Raw genomic sequence first — 20,176 nt, forward strand, 5'->3', positions numbered from 1 at the left:
CGGGGTTTACCCGATTCGGCAGATATGATTGCTTTTGTCCTAGCGCCAGTGAGTGGCGAGTTTACAACCAATCAGAGACTGACACTATGCACGGGATGCTTCAATTCTGGAGTTGATCGCCTTTAGAATCAAATATCAGATCAAATAGTTACTAGTACGTATCGCTCACAAGCCAGAGTACATGTACAAAAATGCTATTCAATGATCATACCAAGAACTCGTAAATTTGCTCAATACTCCATGCTCGCCTCAAACAACCCCCGCAACTCCTCCCTCTCGCGCTCCACCTCGGCACTCAGATTCGGCGACAACGACAACACCCGGCGCTGCGGAATCGTGCCCTCGACCAGGGCATCGATATCCGCGGAGGTGAATCCCAAGGCCTTGAGACCGCGTGGTTGATCGCCGAGCTTGATGAGGAACTCGGCAATGGCCTCGCTGAGGACCTCGCCCGCCGACTCGCGCTTGACATTGGACACATCCACGCCAAACGCCTCGGCGGCCTGCAGGTGGCGGTCCGGGTTCGATGGCGCGGTGAAGCGGAAGACGGCGGGGGCGGTGACGGCGACGGAGACGCCGTGCGGGATGATAGGATGATCCACGGCATAGCCCGCATGCTTGTAGCCCGGGTTCTGGCTGGAGATGGGGTAGCTCATGCCGTGGCAGAGGTGGACGCCGGCGTTGCCGAAGCCCACGCCGGCGAGCGTGGCGGCGAGAAGCATCTGTTCCTGGGCCTCGTGGTCCTCCGGGTCACGCACCGCGCGCGGCAGGTACTTGACCGTGCTGCGCAGAGCGTTGAGCGAGAAGATGTCCGAGATGGGGTTGGCGCCCTGGTAGGCGGGCCGGGTGATGGGATTGGTCGGACGCGGCGTGCGCTCGTTGTACGGGATCGCCGTCCACGACTCGAGGCTGTGGCACAGCACGTCCAGGCCGGACGAGGCGTGCACCGCCGCCGGCATCGTCCGCGTGTTGAGCGGGTCGCAGATGCCCAGCGTCGGCTTGAGCGCACGGTGCGCCACCCCCGTCTTGGCCTTCTTGCTCACCAGGTCGAAGATGGCGGTGCCGGTGGTTTCGGAGCCCGTGCCGGCCGTCGTCGGCACCGCGATGAGCGGCTTCAGTGGCTTCGTGATGGGGAGGCCCTTGCCGAGCGGTGCGTTGACAAAGTCGAGAAAGTCTGCGTCATGGAACACGGTGTAAAGGTTCATCAACTTTGCGGTGTCGATGACGGACCCGCCGCCTGTAAAACATTAGCAGTGTGCATTGTAACAAAATTTTCGGGATGTTAGACTCACCAACTGCAAGAAACGCATCTGGTTGATACGGTTTCGCAAACTCAATCGCCTCCTTGACCCTGCCCAACTCTCAGCCCGCCACCCACCATTACTCGAGACAACAACAGGAACCTACGAGCTATCCTTGGGCTCCGTCCGAACCTTATCCCACACCGTAAACTGAATCCCCTCCCGCGTCAGGCCGTCAATGGCCTGCTTCATCGCATCCAGCTTGGACACATTTGTATCCGTCACAACGCACACTTTCTTCGCACCCAGGTTCTTCAGGTCCATTCCCACCTCCCTCGTTGCCCCCGGCCCAAAGCGGATACTTGACGCGGCCATCTCAAACGCGTACTCCTTCTCCCGCGTAGGATCCGGCGTTGGCGTCGCCAGATGCCGCCGGACCTGGGCAATCTGCTCCCTCTGTGCATGATGATGGTGGCTAGGATTATTGTGACAGGGGCAGTTGGGCGGGTGTGTAAACTGGATTGTGCGGAGAAGCGACACGGCCCGCCTCGATGCCGAGGGGACGACTCGGATTGCTGGTGCTGGCATTTTCTTCTTCTTTTTATCTTTCTTTATTTCTAAACTTTGAAAAAAAAAAAGGAGAGTTTCGTGGTTTTATCCCGGTTAATCCAGGCAGAGCTGTTGCTTTTAAACCGGACCAACTCGGAGTTTCATGGATTGAGAGCAAAAGGTCCATAGCCGAAAAAAATGTGGAGAAATCGCAGAGAAGTCCGAAATGGTGGGGAACGGAAAGGAAAAGGAACTTCAGACTTACCGAAAGAGAGAGAGAGCCGGATCGACCCCACGCGTTTCCCCAGCTTTTCTACTTTCAACTCAACCGGCGCCGTTAAGTTCTCTTTCGAGGTTGTTCTCTCATTTCCAGGCCGTTTCGGAACCTTGATCAGAGCGGGAGAGGCTTGAGAGCTTGTCGGCTCCAGCAGCCAATCACTCGGCCCTGGCGCGGATCCTCCATATCTTCGGCGATATCGGCTCCGTACTCGAGCAATTGAGGAGGCTGACATTCCCCAAATTGCCCGCATACTATGGATCTGATCATTTTCATCAAGCTGCCAGGGTCCAGGACGCGAAGATCTAAGGAGCTATCTAGGTAGGTACATACAGAGAGTATCGGGTTTCTCGGGGGGATGCCCAAAGTTGCTGGAGTGGATTTGACATCAACGACGCTTCTTCGGCCGAGAGAGCTGCTAGGAGACAGTACCATCATGTCCGTTAGCAATACGCGAACGGTAATCCTAGATTCCACAGCAACAATCAAGCAAAGAGCTGTTTATTCCAAAAGGTGATGGAACTCTGAATCGGATTAGATGAATAGACCGGAGGACGGCGATTGACCCCAGTAGAAAGGAAGTCAAGGAAGTCAATTAGAGATCTGAAACCCTCATGGTAGGGCTAATTACTCGAAAGATGCTCGTTTCTACAGTCAACGCGAGACAGAAGAATCAGACTGCTAGGAAGAGAGAAGGGTCAAATTCACAATCTAACTACCCTCATCAATGCAATCCATGTGCCTCTGAACCAGTCATGAACAGATCAAGGAAAACCCATAACAGATACCATGTCCCATCTATCCGTCTATATCCGTAAAACGCCGACATCATGCCAAACTGTCGTTATCCTTCACAAAGGAGATTCTCATGAAATGAACAACGAGAAGGGAGTATTGGCGTCATAATAGTACAAAAGTACTCTCGCCAAGGTATATAATTATATTATTGGGATATCAACGCTCCCGAGCTTGCAAGATCCGCAACCGCCGCTCATCATCATCAGGATTGGTAAACGGCCGATACGACTCGGAAAGCGACGACGGCACCTGCGGCCGGTGGCCGATGCGCAGATGTGCCTGCTGCGGCGACCGCGGCGGCGTCATCGCCGGCGGGGTGTTGCCGACTGCGGAGTCATAGTCGGGCAGGTCGTCCGAGTACTGCGGGGGCGCGCCCGTGCGCACCGCCGTGCTGTAGCTCGGCACGCGGCTCAGGGTCTCAACCTCAAACGCCTGCGGGTAGTACGGCGTCGCCATGCCGGACGACAAGCGCTCGCGGTCGTGCTCCTCCGAGTTGCGCTGGGACCCGGACGGGCTTCGGACGTCCGGGCTGTGAGAGTGGGAGCGACTGTGGGCAGCGAAATAGTCGGCCGCGAAGTGCCCCTGTGGCGGCGCGGCACCGTCGGAGCTGTGGCCATCCTGGGCATCTGGTGACGAGGAGTGGCCCGTGGCGTGGAGTCGGGACAGCCGGCTGTGCAGGGCCGACGCGGAGATATCGCCATTCGTCAGAGCCGCCATCGAGGGCAGGTCCTCGGCCGACAGGTTGCGGCTCAACGAGCCGAACGGCGTGGCCGCGCCGCTCATGGGGTTCGGCGTGAGGTACCCGCTCATGTCGACTTCGCTGTACAGTTGGTCGAACTGGTGCTCTCCGTACAACGGAGGTGCTTGCTGGGCCAGGTCGTCCAAAGCCTGCTGCGCCGCCTGCGGGGTCTGGTCCACCAGGTTATGGTTCTCATCGATGGCCAAGTTGGGGGAGATGAAGATCGACACCGGCAACGTGGCTCGAAGCTGCTCATGTCAGCGACCGTAACTGCAAATCGACAATCGAATCACTGACCTCGCTCGTATGTCCATCCGGATTGTGCAACTGAATCCGGAATTTGAGCTTGTGCCGAATCTTGATCCCCCGGGTCTCCGTATCCTGAACGCAACGCGTGAGGGTCTTTGGGAGATTGAGATAGCGCGAGAACTGGTACCCTTCTGCCGCCTCATCGATGATTTCCAATTGACGATCCGAGTCGAGCTCGTAGTCGTCCGTCAGAATCACGCGAGTCGACTTGTAGGTGTTGGACACCGATTCCGGCTCATCCGGATTCAGCGTCAGCTCGTGGCTTTCAATCAGTTGGCTCGAAATGCGCCCAATCTTCAGGCCTTTTAGCAGGGGGATCAAGCGGAAGTCGACGCGCACAAAGGTCCCGAAGATAACGGCCTTGGTGGGTGTGCTGATGGAGTATTCGATTTTGTTGGGCCAGATGTTTTCGACCGACTGCGGTGGTCAGAGAAGGGAACCTAACCTAAACAAGATCAAAGCAGACGTACCATTGCATGAGAGAGTTCCAGGGCACTCGGGTCCAGCGTGCGGATGATGCGTAGCGGCTTCCGAACAGTGATGTCACGGGCATACTTGCGGCCAATCTCCGCCTTGAAGCGATACGTCACCCAGGTATCGTGCATTCCCTCGACGCTCTCGGGCAGGGAGCCGTCGAGGACGACCTCGAACGGAAACTCATAGTTGTCCGCCGGAAGGGTCTCGGTCTTGCCCTTGCCCGCCTCGCGGAAGCTCCACTTCTTCTCGAAGAAGACCTTTTCCTTGTAGGGTTTTCTCGTGGTTCCTGCGGCGGTGGCTGGAAGATGCCAACTGGTGTAGTGGATTGAAAGGGTCAGCATCGTCAGTACAATCGACCAACGGACGCGTTCCGGGGGTCACATACCAAATCCGCGACATGCCGGTCAGACGCAGCCGGATATGCTTGATAGTCAGCGGCTCGACCAGGCAGAGGACGACGGTGCCGCGCAAGAGGGCACTTGCGGCTTCGTGCTCGCTGCCACGAAAGACCACATAGCGGTCCTCGAGTCTGGCAACCACCGTTCAGGAATTAGCCCTCGACATCGTCTACTACCGTTCTGGACCAAGATTGGCATACCGAATATCGAAATACTTGCAACTGCTGGCAATGCCTCCCCCGCTGAGGAAGCTGAGGGCCTCCATTGATGCTAATTCCTCGCCAGAGTCCGGCGGGACAGAAAGTAGTAGGTAGGTAGTTTTCTTATGAGGCACCTGAGAGAGGTGTCGTGGTTGAAATCAGAGAGTAGATATCTAGGTACCTAAAGAACAAAGTACAGAGTACGGAGTAGGCCTACACCGAGGAAGATAAATCACGTCAGCTCGAAAACATTTTCTAATTTGCCAGCAAAAAAAAAAGAAAAAGATAACCAGCGAAGATGCAACACACCCAATGATCAGCCTCTTACGGTCTGACCCAAGCCCCCACGTCGGGAACGGGCAAAGCCGACGTGAGGATGGCGTATCGGCCCTTTCGGCAGCGCGTGATAAGCGGCCAGAAGAAAAAAAAAAAGAAAAAAAGAATCAGGTGGGAGCGCCAAGTCCGTCCTTAGTCAGGATCTTGGCATGACTTTTCCGGATTGGATAAAGTGTACGAGTAAAACTTGGCAGAAGATTTGATGCCGGAGCGGAAGCCGAGCCGATAGGCAGAATCAGTGAACAAAAAGAAAGGTTCAATCATGTATCAAAAATACTACTACTTATAGTGGCAGAGATGAGACAAGAAAGATGGAAGAGAGCAAGAAAGGACCGGATTGTGAAGCCTTAAACAGTCTCAGGCAGCCGCTCTCGGCAAGACTCGGGGGAGTGTCGTCCTACGTCACCCGATCGATCGACGCAAAGAAAACAACAACCTCGAGGATTCAATAATTGTTCAGAGTTTTGAGACGAAACATGTCCAAGCTTCATTAGACTATGAGGGTCAAACCAGGGCTGCGGGTCCAACGGTGAATCGATGATTCTACTACATACAGTATGTAATGCATGATTGCATTTCCAGTGCCGAACGTCACAAAGTGCCGTTGTAAAAATGAGATCGATCTCTGCATTGGAAAATCCGTCTCTTTGCCAAAAATAATGCATGATTCAGAATGACTCCATCATTCAGACTCACACAATGCCAGACAGCCAAGCACATACTTACTACTGTCGGTACCTACTAGGTATGCGCTGAATTGTCTTCATCCAATGATTTGTAAATTGATCCCAATCCTGTAGCAGGCAACGACAAGGACCTCACAGCTGGCAGGCTCCAAAATGGCGTGCTTTTACCGCTAGATACTATTTAGATACTGTAGTCTAGACCAGCGGAAGCGGCGGAACTGCCTAAAACTCCCTCGAAAACAAACCCGCCCGGAGGAAGAAATTCGCCGAATGCGAATACTGGACGAAATCCGTTCGGGATGCCGATCTGGATCAAAGGGTCCAGTCCGCGGGCTTTTCTGTCCCATGTGCCCTATGAGAGATCAAAGGAAAAAAAAGCTCTGCAGCTCTTAGCTTTGTTCAGGTCCACTCTACCACTCCAACTGGGTCCTCTGTCAGGGTCCTCATCAATCTTATTCAATAGGTAGGTATTTCTCGAGCTGGAACGGAGTAGTGAGGTTCTTTGATCCACTCATTCATTCCTAGGTTATCTTCTCACCGGTACAGTACCTTGACTACAGTTCCATTATCATTTTCTCAAATGACTCAATCTTCAAATCAAAGAAAAATCGATATCAAACCCCCCTTCGTCTCAGATAACGTCAATTATTACTCGACTATGTACTATACAAGTCGCTTCTTCTTTCCCTCTTTGTGACCGATAAGGGTGTTAGCACGGACCAGCCAGCTGCTCAATGTTCGGCTCGAGTAACCTAGTAGGTAGGTACCAGGTAGTGAGGTATCAATGATCAGAAAATCCACCCCAAAACCACCCAAACACCAATCCCCGCCCCGACACATATCCCAGCGACCTTGAGGACCGCCACCGTATCACCCTGTCGCGCCGCACGCGTCAACCGTCCTGCGCTGCCTTGGAGACTTGTCGAGAGGTTGGAAAACACTTCACTCTATCCATTCCATCAGCATGCTTTTCTTTTCTTTTCGTATCAGCTTCGGGGGGAGAAAAAGAGTGGACGGACCGTCTGATCAATAGTCTCCTGATTCCGAGCATTATCGTAGATATCGATTGTGACAGATTTCAGGGCCGAGGTCTTTTGCGCGAGAGAGTTGAGGAGGGCGTTGTTTTGCCTGTCAAAAAATTCCAACAAGGGTTAGCGAAGGAAAAAAAAAAAAAAATAAAAAAAAAAAACGTTTCTCTTGTCGTTCAACATGCGAGGATTCAATATCCAGGCAAAAAAAACGTCTCGTAGTGAATAAGGGATGTACGTACGATTCTCGCTCGTAGGCTTCGCTCATGATGGGATAGCTACTATCGACACTTCATCCGCACAAAGAGTCAGGCAAAAAAGATAAAATTCGTACCAAGGCCCTCTAACGACCTGGCCGTTCCTTATGCTCGTTCCGAAGATGAATGCGATCGATTTCAAGCTGACTCTTTGATGGAGGTGGCTGAGGGCAGAGTCATGTGATTTTCTGGCCCGTTGATCAGGGAGAGAGGGGCTAACGATATCGAGTTAGTTTCATTTCCAAATATGGTTAGGGTGTGATGTCACTGTATTAAGCTTTAGCCTTGCAACCCATGCACATCAACAGTAGACAGTAGGTAAGGAGAACGAGTACGGAGTACATACAGAGCCTGCAGTCAAATCACAATTAGAATGCATATCATCAATTCATATACCATACGTAGCATGCATACAACAGCCTGTGCTGGTGGAGAATAAAATGTCCCTGACCGAAAGCTGAAGACAGCAAGCAGGCTATGCCCAGGAGAAGCAAGGGAAGAAATGAAGAGTAATCAACGCCTCGTTCAATCAATCAAAACGCCACGCCCAATAGAGAACAATCAATCAATCAATGGAAAGGAGAAACAAGCATAAAAATGAGGCAAATCACACGGCTGGACGGAGTACTGTGGACATGCGCGATGATGAACGCCCAGGGAATCAAGGTGCGGAACAGGCCTTCCCAAAACAAAGAACACTACATAATACTCCACCATCTGAAATCACCACATGTCATCGTCACTATCCAATTGCGCCGCCTCGCCAAAAGACGAGTACCCTCCATCGTATGGCCGCTGGCCGCCATTCTCGTAGCCGTGCGATGTGCCGTCGCTGTATGCGTATCCATCGTATCCGTGGTTGCCGTATTCCTGCGCCTCGTCAGTGATGGTTTGATTCCATGAAAAAGGTGAGGATCGGATCACATACCTCGTGATACTGTTGATACTGCGTGTACTCGGTCGCTGCATCTTTCTGGGCCTGTTGCTGCTGTACTCGCTGCGCTGGCGATGTCGGAATCGCCAGCTGCGGATGCATCTGCTGGACCTTGGCCAGGTACGAGTACATGAAGTTGCTGAGCAGCACCTGCGAATACAGCGGGCGCCGCGGATTCGCCAGCTTGATGTGGGCCATCCGGTAGATTGCGCGCTCTTCCAAAATGCTGAAGCGAGTCCATGGGTAGTCTTTGTCGGGAATCAATGGTCTTGAAGGCCGCTCCGGCGACAGTGTGCGCGACGATTGCTTCTTGTGATTCCCGCCGCTCTTCTTCTTGCCGCCACCAAAAATCGACGACAGCAGGCCCGACTCCTTCTCCTTCTTGGATTCGCCAGATGCCTTGCGCGCGCTCTCCTTCCGACGCTCTTCTTCCAGTTTTGGATCGAGTGGTCGCTCCAGAATCAAACTCTCCCGGCGCGACGACCCACCATCGGCCGAGTTCGCAAGCGCGCTGTCCTGCTTCTCCGATGGGATCCGAGACTTGCTCTTCTTTCCCTCGCTGTCCCGGTCCTTGTCCTTCTTCTTCTCCTTGTCTTCTGATCCGCGCAACCAGTGCCAGCTGGATTTGCGCCCGCCCTCGCTTTCTTTCTTGTCCTTGGATTTTTTGCTTTCGCTCCGTTTATCTTCTGTCAACGTCGGGATCAACGAGAGACTATCAGTGCGCGTGCTGTTTCCTGGTATTGCCGACGGCCGGGAGGCGATATCCCCGAGAGTTTGTACGGGATTAGAGAACGTTCGCGTGCGCTTCTGCTTCGAGGCGTTATTCGAGACTGGAGTCGGGAGCGACGATACCGACGAAGACGCGGAATGGGACACAGTTCGTTGCGGAAACGTCTGCTGAAGACTGGCCGGCTGGGTGGTCGATTCTGCGGGAGGAGTCTCCACGGTCTGGGGAGCATTTCGGGATGGAGGAGGCGTCGCTGCCGAGCTCCGAGTACTGGGATGGCTGTCCTGATGGGGTGGCGATACTTGTGGTGGTTGCGGGGACTTATCGAGCATCGACTCAAACGTCGACTGAGGAGTGCTGCCCGGAGGCATCGCAGTACCCTTCGCGGGCGAAGGGGCTGGGATGTCATCCGACGCTGTGGCCCTGCCCGACGTCGTGACTTGATCTGTGGCTCGGTTTGTAGTCCGCTCGGTGGCTCGCTCTGAAAAGGTGCTCCGTCCCGGGTCCGTCGACGATCGAGTCAATGGCTTGATCGGGGGCTGCTCATCGAACATCGACGTCGACGGTGGCTGGCCGCCCAATGTCTCCGGGGTCCTCCCAATGCGCTTGGAATACGGTAATCGCTCGCCTTTCTTCATGCTACCCTTCCGGTACTGTGTCCGCGTGGATCGCTTGAGGGAATGACCTGGGGGCGCCGGGGGCAGAATTGGCTTATCTTCACTGTCGTTGATGTCTACTCTCTCCAGTCCTCCCAGCAATGCCAACGCCTCCTTGTTATACCGCCTCGTAGTGTCCACCAGTTTTTCCAGCTGCTGTAGATTGGGCCCGGAAGAGTCCTGCCCCTGGCGGGATTGCGACCGCTTTCGTTCCAGGCGCTCTGCTCCGTCCGTGTAGTCGCTCGAATCATTGATCTGTTTAGAGAGCATGGACGGCTTGCGCCGCAAGCCTCCAGAGCCCTGCGACTCCAAGCTCTTTCCCAGGGCGGAAAATTCCCCTGATTTCCGCCTGATCAGCTCGGCCTTGCTCTCCAGGAACGACTTGAACTCCTTCGGTGCCAGCTCGGGATGCAAACGGGCAGGGACCCAAAACAGCCGCGACGTATCGTTCTCATCCGCCGACGAGGACGGGGCGATCGAGGGGACTTGGAAATCGGGACCAAACGAGGGCAGATCTGGGTCGTTGGTGACATCCATGGACATGCGCCGGATTGCAGCCAGATTGCTGAGCTCCTGCGCAACAGCCGCGGGGTTCGACTCGTAGTCGATATCGTTCAGGGGGAACGACGACGTTGCGGTATCGGACGGGGAGTGATGCTTGGAGGATGACGGGCTCTGGTCCCGCTCGGAAGAGGGCGTATTCGCGGACGATGGCCGCGACGGGCCGTCTGAGGATTGCTCCTGGGAGCCATTGCCTGAATGGTCCTGGGACTTATCATCCGAAGTGTTGGACCGGGACCGCGGGACAGTTGAGATGGATTCGCCCTGCGGAGCGGGCGCATAACTCAATCGCCTGGAGTCCCGCGGATCGTATTCATCCTCGTACATATACCCGATCGCCTCGGTCACATGGTGATTCTCGTCGCTGATTGATAGATGGGTGTTGTGACCTCGTTTTGCGGCATGGGCCTGGTTTTCATAGGACGCCGTGGTCTAATTGTATCCGTCAGCGGCCACGATCTAGCAAACCCATACTGGCCCAACCCGCAAATGCGAACTGATCCAAACAACTCTGTCCGCACCGAATCAAGGGATCCAGGGATGTTTACACACCTGCATGGGAAGTAACGCTGGCAACGCGACTCGAGAGCGCGCGCAGTCACCGGCCTTGTGATCCTGATTGCAGCGAGGTCAGGGCAAACAGGCGGAAACGGGGTTGCAGCTGCACCACCTGGGCCGGAGAGACGGTGTGAGAGCGACTAGTTTCATCGAAACGAGGGACAGACGGAGTGAGCCATGCACATTCGCCGAGGTCGATCACCGCTGATCAGCCGCAGAGTCGCCGGAGGGGTGGAAATCTGGCGTTTGTTTTTCAAACACGAACAGGATCGGATATTTGCAGGTCGCTATGGGACGAGAGAAATTTGTTTGGAGGGGAACAGAGGCGGAGCTGGAATTGGCCGGCTGGAGATTGATTCCACTGAGAGTCTTGAGTCTTCGGTGCTCTTCTCAGGGATCAGGATTCATCCAGGGTCCTGTGATCTGGGGTCAACTGGACTAGCGGGGGTTACGGAATTATCTGGATAACAAGGAAATAACCTCGAGACGCATAGGATAACACCCAAAAATAGTGTTATACCATGATTCAGGTTACATGTTACAAACTGTGTGTTTCTCCAAGAAACCCTGCCGAAGTGCCGATTCGTCTGAACCCTCCTTCCCTACGAGCACGTGATTACTGTTACGCCATGCAAAAAGGGCTGCCCTTGAGTCTTCAGCACACCCAAGGTGGTATTCAAATACAGCAGATACCAACAGTACAAGAAACAGGTGCAAAGAACCGGGATGCTTCCTCAAAACAATACTATGTACGCAACCAAACCGGGGTGTATCACAGACACAAAAAAAAAAAAAGAGGTTCTTTGATCCACTCATTCTTGATTCCACTGAGAGTCTTGAGTCTTCGGTGCTCTTCTCAGGGATCAGGATTCATCCAGGGTCCTGTGATCTGGGGTCAACTGGACTAGCGGGGGTTACGGAATTATCTGGATAACAAGGAAATAACCTCGAGACGCATAGGATAACACCCAAAAATAGTGTTATACCATGATTCAGGTTACATGTTACAAACTGTGTGTTTCTCCAAGAAACCCTGCCGAAGTGCCGATTCGTCTGAACCCTCCTTCCCTACGAGCACGTGATTACTGTTACGCCATGCAAAAAGGGCTGCCCTTGAGTCTTCAGCACACCCAAGGTGGTATTCAAATACAGCAGATACCAACAGTACAAGAAACAGGTGCAAAGAACCGGGATGCTTCCTCAAAACAATACTATGTACGCAACCAAACCGGGGTGTAACAAGAACACAAAAAAAAAAAAAAAAAAAAAAAGAAAAAACACGACAAATGCACGATCCAAGAAAAATTGTCCTGCGCTACTTCTTCGCAACCTCCACATAGTTGCTAGGATGGTCAGCCAAATTCCATCTAAACTGAGAAAGCGAGAAACGGTACCTTGGAAAGATCCCAACGCGATCCCCAATCTGCCCTGTCCACCAATCTTCATCCTTGTCGGTTCGCTTCAGGATGGTGATGATCTCGCCCTTTTTGAAGCTCAGATCCCCCTCTTGATCGCCGTCAAACGTGTACAGCGCAATCGCCTGGTTCTCCCGGAGCTCCGCAGCGGCGCCCGTTCGCTGATTAAACACCGGCTTCGGGGCCGTCGGGCGGCCCGGGCGGTTGCGGTTGTTGAAGAAGTCCTCGTCATCATAGCCGGTACGTCGCTGCTCAGACACACTCGAGCGCATCGTGTTGGATCGGCCAAGATACCCGCCGCTGGGGCGGTCGTAGTAATCATCGGCCCACGACGGTGATCGCCGGGGACGGTCGTGGTACTCGTAGTCGCGATAAGGCTCCATCGTCGACGCTCGTTCTCTTCGCTGTCCTTCCCCATATGCCGGACCTCTGCGGCCTTCCCAGACCAGGTCGTCATGGTGGTCATCATATACGGGAATGTCATTGTACATCGAGTCGGTCCTCGAGTAGTGAAACCCGCCCTGGAAGGCACGGGAGTTGAGCACCCGCATCAGCGGCTCTGCCGCCGGGGGCGGTGGAATCTGACCGCTCAGCAGTTGTCGTGCTGTGACACCTGGGCTGTAGAGTTTGGCATTGGCATCTCTGCGCTCTACAAGCACGCTACCCTCCAGACTGACGCCCGCAAACAGGCCCTTTGTCTTGGAGTACGAGAAGACCGCAGCCACCCCGCGCGCGCTGGCGGCACCCGCCGCCTCCGCATTTCGCCCGACCGGACCCGCCGCGATCGAGACGTTCCCACCCAGAGTGATGCTTCCCGCCTGAGAGAATGTGCGGACTGCGGCTGAATCGTTGAGAATGAATACGAAATCAGTCAGCTCGAACCCGATCTGGCCGCCGAACCCTGCACCCGCTGTTGCAATCGCCGACGGAGCCGACCACGAACCATCCGGCAGCCGAGCGACCACGACACCGGAGCCGAAGCGACCCGAGCCCAGAAACCCAGCCTTTAGAACGGACAGAATAGCGAGACCCTGCCGTCGCGTTAACAACGGTTCACCAAGTCCACGGAACCTGATTCCGCGATGCGAGAGCATCTCACCTTTGCCCCGGCGAGAATTTCGGGAGGGATAATCTTATCCGGGCCGAACGCCTGTCTCGGATCGACGAATGATGCGAGGATTTTGCCTGCCTTTCTGCACTCGCCTGTTCACATGCAGAGCGGTCAGCTGCGAATTATTCTACAAGCTGGGGAAGAGGGGGCGGGCAATACTGACTCCTCATGGAGGAGGGCAGAGGATTGTGGATACCGAGCGGCATCTTTGTCAGGGGAAAAGAGGAAACTGGGAAACGGAGGGGAAACGGTCAAGAGGGAAAATAGGAATGGGAGTAACCCGTATGTGTACAGTATTTCAGGCGGTGATGCGGGCTCGAGGATGACGACGGAGTGCCGCAGCAGTCCGCAGTGGGTCGGCGACTCGGCGGGCGGAGAATGACTGGCTCCGGCGCTGGACAGTAGGTAAAGTACTGTACAGTATTACGAACACCAAGACTTCCCCAAGAGAAGCGAAGAACTGAGAGTTGGGGCTGTGCAAACAGAGAGTTGATCGAGGAGTGATTAGTAAAGCGTAACTATACGGAGTACAAGATGAAGACATAAAGGCCTCACTACAAGAACTCAGAGGCAACCGTCCATCGGTCCATATATTTCCGCCGGGTTCGACGGCAGATCGTTGACGGAGTGACGGGGAGACAGACCGCGCGTTAGGGCTAGGTTAAGGTCGAAAAAAAAGAAAGATCGCCAGTTCCCACAAGTTGAACAACTTGATTGAATTACTGTATCAACCGGCACAATCGGCAGTGGCTGACATACCTACATATCCATGCCCATCCATAGTACTATGCCCGCTGCTGATCTACTGCGTAATGTACGAGCTCTGATTTCGTCCAGTCGCTGATGGCTGCTCGAACTTTTCTGAAAAGCTGCCGATTCCTCGGAAGGGACTTTATCCGGATTCCGTCAAATACCAGATAGGGCAGGTGTTCGAGCTTCGTCGTAATTCTTGAAATGAAAGAAAGATGCCTTGATATTCAGGAATCAACCGATTGCACGAACGGTTGTCACATCCATGTCTAACCGTAGTCACTGAACTCGATGTGCAGACAAGGATGCGCCGCCGGACAAGCTGAAAACAGCTCTTCTGACCATGGCGACGGGTAGGTCTTTCGCAGAACAGCGACGGCGGCGTGGGATGCTGATTGGCAGCGGTGGCGCGAATCAGTACGGATCTGTGTTTGCGGTGACGAAGGCACCGGCAAGTCGAGCTTGATTACATCGCTGGTGAAGGGGGTCTTCGTGACGAACAAGATCCAACCCGTGCTGCCTCAGATCACGATCCCTCCCACCATCGGGACCCCAGAGAATGTCACGACCACGACCGTGGTGGACACATCCGCCTTGCCGCAAGAACGAGCGAATCTGGCCCGCGAGATCCGCAAGTCCAACGTGATCCTCCTGGTGTATTCCGACCACTACAGCTACGAGCGCGTCGCCCTGTTCTGGCTGCCGTACTTTCGCTCACTCGGAGTCAATGTTCCGGTCGTGCTTTGTGCCAACAAATCGGATCTTGCGCCCGAGGGCAGCGATGCGCAGGTCATCGAGGAGGAGATGTTGCCGCTGATGGCTGAGTTCAAGGAGATCGACTCGTGCATCCGCTCGAGCGCCCGGGAACACCGTAATGTGAATGAAGCCTTCTTTCTCTGTCAAAAAGCCGTCACCCACCCCATTGCGCCGCTGTTCGACTCCAAGGAAGGCGTTCTGAAGCCCGCCGCCGTTGCCGCCCTGCAGCGGATATTTTATCTCTGCGACAAGGATCGCGACTGGTACCTCTCGGACCGGGAGATTGAAAACTTTCAGATGAAGTGCTTCGGCAAGCCATTAAACCAAGAGGACCTAGTCCACATCAAGGAAACCATTCGGAAAGCCCATCCGGACGCTGTGACCCCAGCCGGCATCACGTCGCAGGGCTTCCTCCATCTGAACAAACTCTACGCCGAGAAGGGCCGCCATGAGACGGTGTGGATCATTCTACGTGCGTTCCAATACACCGACAACCTGTCATTGCAAGAGTCCTATCTCCATCCCAAGTTCGAGGTTCCACCGTATTCATCTGCCGAGCTTTCACCCGAAGGCTACCGTTTCTTTGTAGATCTGTTTCTCTTGTCGGACAAGGACAACGACGGAGGGCTGAATGATGCCGAATTGGCCTCCCTCTTTGCGCCCACACCAGGCCTGCCCAGCTCATGGACCGACGGGTCTTTCCCGTCTTCCACCGTGCGCAATGAAGCCGGCCACGTGACGCTCCAAGGCTGGCTGGCTCAATGGAGCATGACTACTTTCACCTCTCCAAAGACGACCCTGGAATACCTTGCGTACCTAGGATTTGAATCGTCGGATCGCAGCAACCCATCGACGACGGCAGCCTTGAAAGTGACGCGACCGCGCAAGCGGCGCCGGCGGCCCGGTCGAGTCGACCGCAACGTGGTCCTGTGCCACGTCGTCGGAGCACCCGGTTCGGGCAAATCGTCCCTCCTCGATGCATTCCTGTCGCGCGGTTTCAGCGGCACTTACCACCCGACGATTCAGCCTCGTACGGCGGTCAACACGGTGGAGCTGCCCGGGGGCAAGCAGTGCTATCTGATTCTAGATGAGCTGGGCGAACTCGAGCCCGCCATCCTCGAGAACCAGACCAAGCTGCTCGACCAGTGCGACGTCATCGCATACACATACGACTCATCCGATCCGGACTCGTTCTCTTACATCATCAACCTTCGGGCCAAGTACCCGCACCTGGAAGAGCTCCCCAGCGTGTTCCTCGCCCTCAAGGCGGACCTGGACCGGACGACGCAGCGCGCCGAATGTCAGCCGCACGAGTACACCGCCCGGCTGGGGCTACCGGGCCCGCCGCTGCATGTCAGCGTCACTTGGAGCTCGATCCAAGAGGTCTTTGTCCACATCGCGGAGGCCGCCATGGAGCCCAGCAGCACGTTTCCGCGCACCGAAGAGGACCAGGATGGGAAATGGATGTCATGGGGGATTGCCCTGGGGGCAGTCGTTTGCGCTGGAGCCGCCGCGATTGCCATTTGGCGGCGGGTTCACGGCAGCGCGTAGTGAGACTCAGTTCTAATCCATTAAGAGATGTGTTGTACGATACTGACTCGTTTGGATACCCGAAAAGCATGTATTCTGATGCTTTTACACGTACGTACTAGTACGAGTATTTTCTTTTTCTCGTCACTATCTCTTTGACAAGTAGTTTTGAGGTCATCCTTGCCCGTCTTGTTACTCTCGTCTACAGGCATTTGATGCATGACAGCTTGCCATATTCGACAGCGTCAACTGTCATGAAGCCAGGATCAGCCACAGCCAAGCCACGTGGTCAGGAACGGGCGAACCGCTCAAGGAGCTTTTAGTCAGCGTCCCCAGACCAGCGCCCCATCGTACAGTCTAAGAATTTCCCCATGGAGTAAAGATGGTTGTAGGCTAAATTAGCTGGAGAGATCGAGCTATCGGCTTCCCCTCACTCGAATCGCTTCGGCGACCAGTCTCGCGATTGCAACGTTTCGTCCGCAACCAGTCCAGGATCTTTCCCGCTCGGCCAAGTTTTTTAAACTGTCCATCGCCCGCTCAGACTGGATTTCGACTTGCCTCTTCCGCCACGCGACGACAAAAGTACTACTACCATCCATGAGACCGTGATTGATCGCGTGCGCCTGGCAAGTAGGGGGCCTTTGTGCTTTCATAGTCGTTTCGCCTGTCAGGGAGGACACACATTGTCTGTGCATGCTGTGACGATTGGATGGCATCGTCCGGACTGCGCTGGGACCGGAATAGGGATTGCTCTGTGTCGTTTGATCCTCGAATCCTGCTGGAATCCTTTGGATAGTCTTTTGAATTCATCATGTTGTAAGTACTACTAGCTACCGACGACTCGAGCAAGGGTCGCTGTGCGTACAAGGTCAACTTGGCAGAAGCTCACTGCTCCAGTGTGCTGCCACCGCCGCCCCCGCGCTACCAAGTCCCCGTCGCGTACGCGGCGGGAGCGACTAACGGCATGGCCGTGCCGATCATCGAAACCAACAATATCGTCTCCCAGCCCGAAGGGGGTTGTCCGCTGCAGGTCGGCGAGGGTATGGATCAGCCTGGCATTGTCATTTCCTGGAGCTTTAACTAACGCATGTGAAGGAACGTACGAGCTGGTTGACGATCTACACCTTGCGACTCCGCCCCCCCATCCGTCGGAAGCGCCGGTGACGAATCCTAATCCGCTCGCGACGGTGCCGACTCCGCCCACGGCCGGGGTGAAGATGTCGCTTGTTTCGATAGGAAACCGCCGGTCACCATTCAGAGCCTCGTCGGATCACGATGGGAGGTCCGAGAATGGCAGCGAGCGGCGAAGCCACCAGTCGACCCCGCTGTTTGGAGAGAGCAACCCAGCTCTGATGGTAGCGCCGGTTCGGGATGGATTAAAACGACGGAAACCCAAGAACAACATCATCAAGAGCAGCTCGTCATTTGTGTCGCGGGTGATCTCCCACGAGTCGACGACCAAGCGGCTGGCAGACCGAAACCCGGACGGGCTGTTTGCGTTCGCCAACATCAATCGCGCCTTCCAATGGCTGGATTTGAGCTCGAAGAATAAAGCCGAGCCGCTGACCAAGGTCCTGTTCACAAAGGCACACATGCTCTGCCACGACGTCAACGAGCTGACCAAGTCACCGTCGCATCTTGACGTGATCATGGGGTCGTCGCTGGGGGACATTCTGTGGTACGAGCCCATGTCGCAAAAGTACGCGCGGATCAACAAGAACGGGGTGGTCAACAACAGCGCTGTCACGCATATCAAGTGGATGCCGGGCTCGGAGAATTTCTTCCTGGCGGCCCACGCGAATGGGCAGTTGGTGGTATACGACAAGGAAAAGGAAGACGCGCTGTTCACGCCGGAGCCGGACGGCGACGTGCCGATGAAGGGTTCGCCGGCCAAAAAGCCCATGCAGATCCTCAAGTCGGTCAACTCGCGGAACCAGCGGACGAACCCCGTCGCGGTGTGGAAGCTGTCCAACCAACGGATCAACCAGTTTGCGTTTTCGCCGGACCGACGACATCTAGCGGTGGTGTTGGAGGATGGAACACTCAGGGTTTTGGATTACATTAAGGAGGAGTACGTGGAGTCGCAAACCCTTCTTCTGCGCTCTTCTAACGTTTCTTTCGTAGAATTACGGACATCTTCCCGAGCTACTACGGCGGAATGATCTGCGTCTGCTGGTCCCCGGACGGCAAGTACATTGTAACCGGCGGCCAGGATGACCTGGTCTCCATTTGGTCCCTTGCGGAACGCAAGATCGTCGCGCGATGTCAAGGGCACCATTCGTGGGTGTCTGCCGTCGCGTTCGACCCGTGGCGCTGCGACGAGCGCACCTACCGTTTCGGCAGCGTTGGGGACGACTGCCGGCTACTCCTGTGGGACTTTAACGTAGGCATGCTGCATCGGCCAAAGACGGTAAGTGTGATTTTTTTTTTCCTGAGTATTCGGCGGATACAGGGTTTGACTTCTCTCCAGACCCAGGGCCCGACGCGACAGCAACGCAACAGCGTTGTCACCACCCACACGTACCGTCTCAACCGGCACCGCACAGACAGCACGGGTAACCGACAACGCGCGGACTCGGACGGGACGGAAAAGCCCGACCCGGGCGACGACATTGACAAGGAAAAGGGCCGTTCTGAAGAATTCATCCGTCATCCAGTCGAGCCGCGCAAGATGACCGCCTTATTGCCTCCTATCATGGTGTGTCAAACCCGGTTTCTATCCAACACCACAGAAAACTAACAGGAATGAACAGAGTAAAGTCGTCGGCTCCGATCCAATCACCTGGCTTGGTTTCGAGGAAGAGTACATCTTTACATCCTCGCTAGAAGGTATACCCATCTTCCGACCTTACTTACCAGCGATGTCCACCCCCCGAGCTAAACGAGAAGGATCAACAGGACACATCCGAACATGGACTCGTCCCAAGGAAAACGTCACGAATACTACCACTACCACAACTGCTGCTCAAATCAACAGCAGCAGTAACAACAGCGACTCTCGAGCGAACCTTTCAACCGCTGGCTCGGCACCGTCATCCATTAGCGGGCCATCGTTGTCGATGTCGATGTCCGGGCAATCCCAGTCAGCAGGCTCGGGATTCTCATAACTCTCACACCTTTCGACCCTTGGCAAGGGTTTGTAATAATGATCTGTCACGGAAATTCTGGTTTTGGATAGTCATATATATATCTTGGGAGAGGGTAATTTTCTTTTACGAACCAATGTACCTTGACCGCTACCCAGCCATTGTACTTACTGTGTACACTGCCGAAAGCCGGAAAACGATGGTTTTTTTTCCCCCCTTTCTGGATCTTTGCTCTACCTTATCCATCTTGATATATGATTCTGTTGACGGATCTAGTTGTTTCTTCCCTTCCTTACTTTAACAGACTCATGGATAAATGTAGCAACATCAAGGAGCAAAGAGGTATCTACCCAATCTCCCAACGATTCCCGATTTCCGCCAGGATGGAAGAGCAAGAAAAAAAAAAAAAAAAGGGGGACTGCTTAACGCCTATCAGTCTCCATCGCAGCTAGGACTGGGCCAGGTTGACTTTTGCTTCAGGTTAACTACCTGAAGTACATATATGTATCAGATAAGAGGTTCCTTTTCCCTGTATATAAGAGGCTGCAGGACAAGCATATCCATGGAGGAGCGGCGGGCGTGGTCAAAGATGGAGACCAAAGACGAGTCGATTGACTACTATGTAGGTATGTAGGAAAGGAAGTCTATATATAAGGTACCTACCTAGGTATGGATCAAGTTGAACGCTTCAATCAGAGAAATAGAAACCACGGGGACTATCATGAACTTTAAGTAAAAAAAAAAAAAAAACGACGACAGGCAAAAGCCGCAATCCTCATAATCAATCAGTTCGATCA

At 54.4% G+C, this 20,176-nt stretch overlaps 7 protein-coding genes across 7 annotated transcripts; 2 read left to right on the top strand and 5 right to left on the bottom strand.

Annotated features, from left to right (window-relative positions):
- Positions 1 to 230: 230 nt before the first annotated feature.
- On the bottom strand, positions 231 to 1,829 carry VTN31DRAFT_2436 (uncharacterized protein; the record flags this gene model as incomplete). Its single annotated transcript, XM_069402604.1, has 3 exons — positions 231 to 1,237; positions 1,293 to 1,351; positions 1,408 to 1,829. The coding sequence occupies 3 exons, from the start codon at positions 1,827 to 1,829 to the stop codon at positions 231 to 233; spliced, it is 1,488 nt and encodes a 495-aa protein (XP_069261869.1).
- Positions 1,830 to 3,021: 1,192 nt separating this feature from the next.
- On the bottom strand, positions 3,022 to 5,053 carry VTN31DRAFT_2437 (uncharacterized protein; the record flags this gene model as incomplete). The annotated part of the gene is made up of 5 exons (XM_069402605.1): positions 3,022 to 3,852; positions 3,902 to 4,330; positions 4,384 to 4,702; positions 4,776 to 4,919; positions 4,989 to 5,053. 5 exons carry the CDS (start codon positions 5,051 to 5,053, stop codon positions 3,022 to 3,024), a joined length of 1,788 nt encoding a protein of 595 aa, XP_069261870.1.
- Positions 5,054 to 6,798: 1,745 nt separating this feature from the next.
- VTN31DRAFT_2438 (uncharacterized protein) lies at positions 6,799 to 7,306 on the bottom strand (the record flags this gene model as incomplete). Its single annotated transcript, XM_069402606.1, has 3 exons — positions 6,799 to 6,957; positions 7,030 to 7,138; positions 7,281 to 7,306. The coding sequence occupies 3 exons, from the start codon at positions 7,304 to 7,306 to the stop codon at positions 6,799 to 6,801; spliced, it is 294 nt and encodes a 97-aa protein (XP_069261871.1).
- A 712-nt stretch (positions 7,307 to 8,018) lies between these two features.
- On the bottom strand, positions 8,019 to 10,731 carry VTN31DRAFT_2439 (uncharacterized protein; the record flags this gene model as incomplete). The annotated part of the gene is made up of 3 exons (XM_069402607.1): positions 8,019 to 8,165; positions 8,224 to 10,605; positions 10,726 to 10,731. The coding sequence occupies 3 exons, from the start codon at positions 10,729 to 10,731 to the stop codon at positions 8,019 to 8,021; spliced, it is 2,535 nt and encodes an 844-aa protein (XP_069261872.1).
- A 1,315-nt stretch (positions 10,732 to 12,046) lies between these two features.
- Positions 12,047 to 13,463, bottom strand: VTN31DRAFT_2440 (uncharacterized protein; the record flags this gene model as incomplete). The annotated part of the gene is made up of 4 exons (XM_069402609.1): positions 12,047 to 12,074; positions 12,126 to 13,177; positions 13,246 to 13,349; positions 13,421 to 13,463. The coding sequence occupies 4 exons, from the start codon at positions 13,461 to 13,463 to the stop codon at positions 12,047 to 12,049; spliced, it is 1,227 nt and encodes a 408-aa protein (XP_069261873.1).
- Positions 13,464 to 14,350: 887 nt separating this feature from the next.
- On the top strand, positions 14,351 to 16,314 carry VTN31DRAFT_2441 (uncharacterized protein; the record flags this gene model as incomplete). The annotated part of the gene is made up of 2 exons (XM_069402610.1): positions 14,351 to 14,360; positions 14,426 to 16,314. 2 exons carry the CDS (start codon positions 14,351 to 14,353, stop codon positions 16,312 to 16,314), a joined length of 1,899 nt encoding a protein of 632 aa, XP_069261874.1.
- Positions 16,315 to 17,104: 790 nt separating this feature from the next.
- On the top strand, positions 17,105 to 19,400 carry VTN31DRAFT_2442 (uncharacterized protein; the record flags this gene model as incomplete). The annotated part of the gene is made up of 7 exons (XM_069402611.1): positions 17,105 to 17,109; positions 17,191 to 17,333; positions 17,389 to 18,364; positions 18,418 to 18,703; positions 18,764 to 18,991; positions 19,047 to 19,122; positions 19,192 to 19,400. The coding sequence occupies 7 exons, from the start codon at positions 17,105 to 17,107 to the stop codon at positions 19,398 to 19,400; spliced, it is 1,923 nt and encodes a 640-aa protein (XP_069261875.1).
- Between the last annotated feature and the right edge of the window lie 776 nt (positions 19,401 to 20,176).

Source organism: Thermomyces dupontii (assembly GCF_041956625.1).
Source record: "Thermomyces dupontii strain NRRL 2155 unplaced genomic scaffold VTN31scaffold_2, whole genome shotgun sequence".
Lineage (NCBI taxonomy): Eukaryota > Fungi > Ascomycota > Eurotiomycetes > Eurotiales > Trichocomaceae > Thermomyces > Thermomyces dupontii.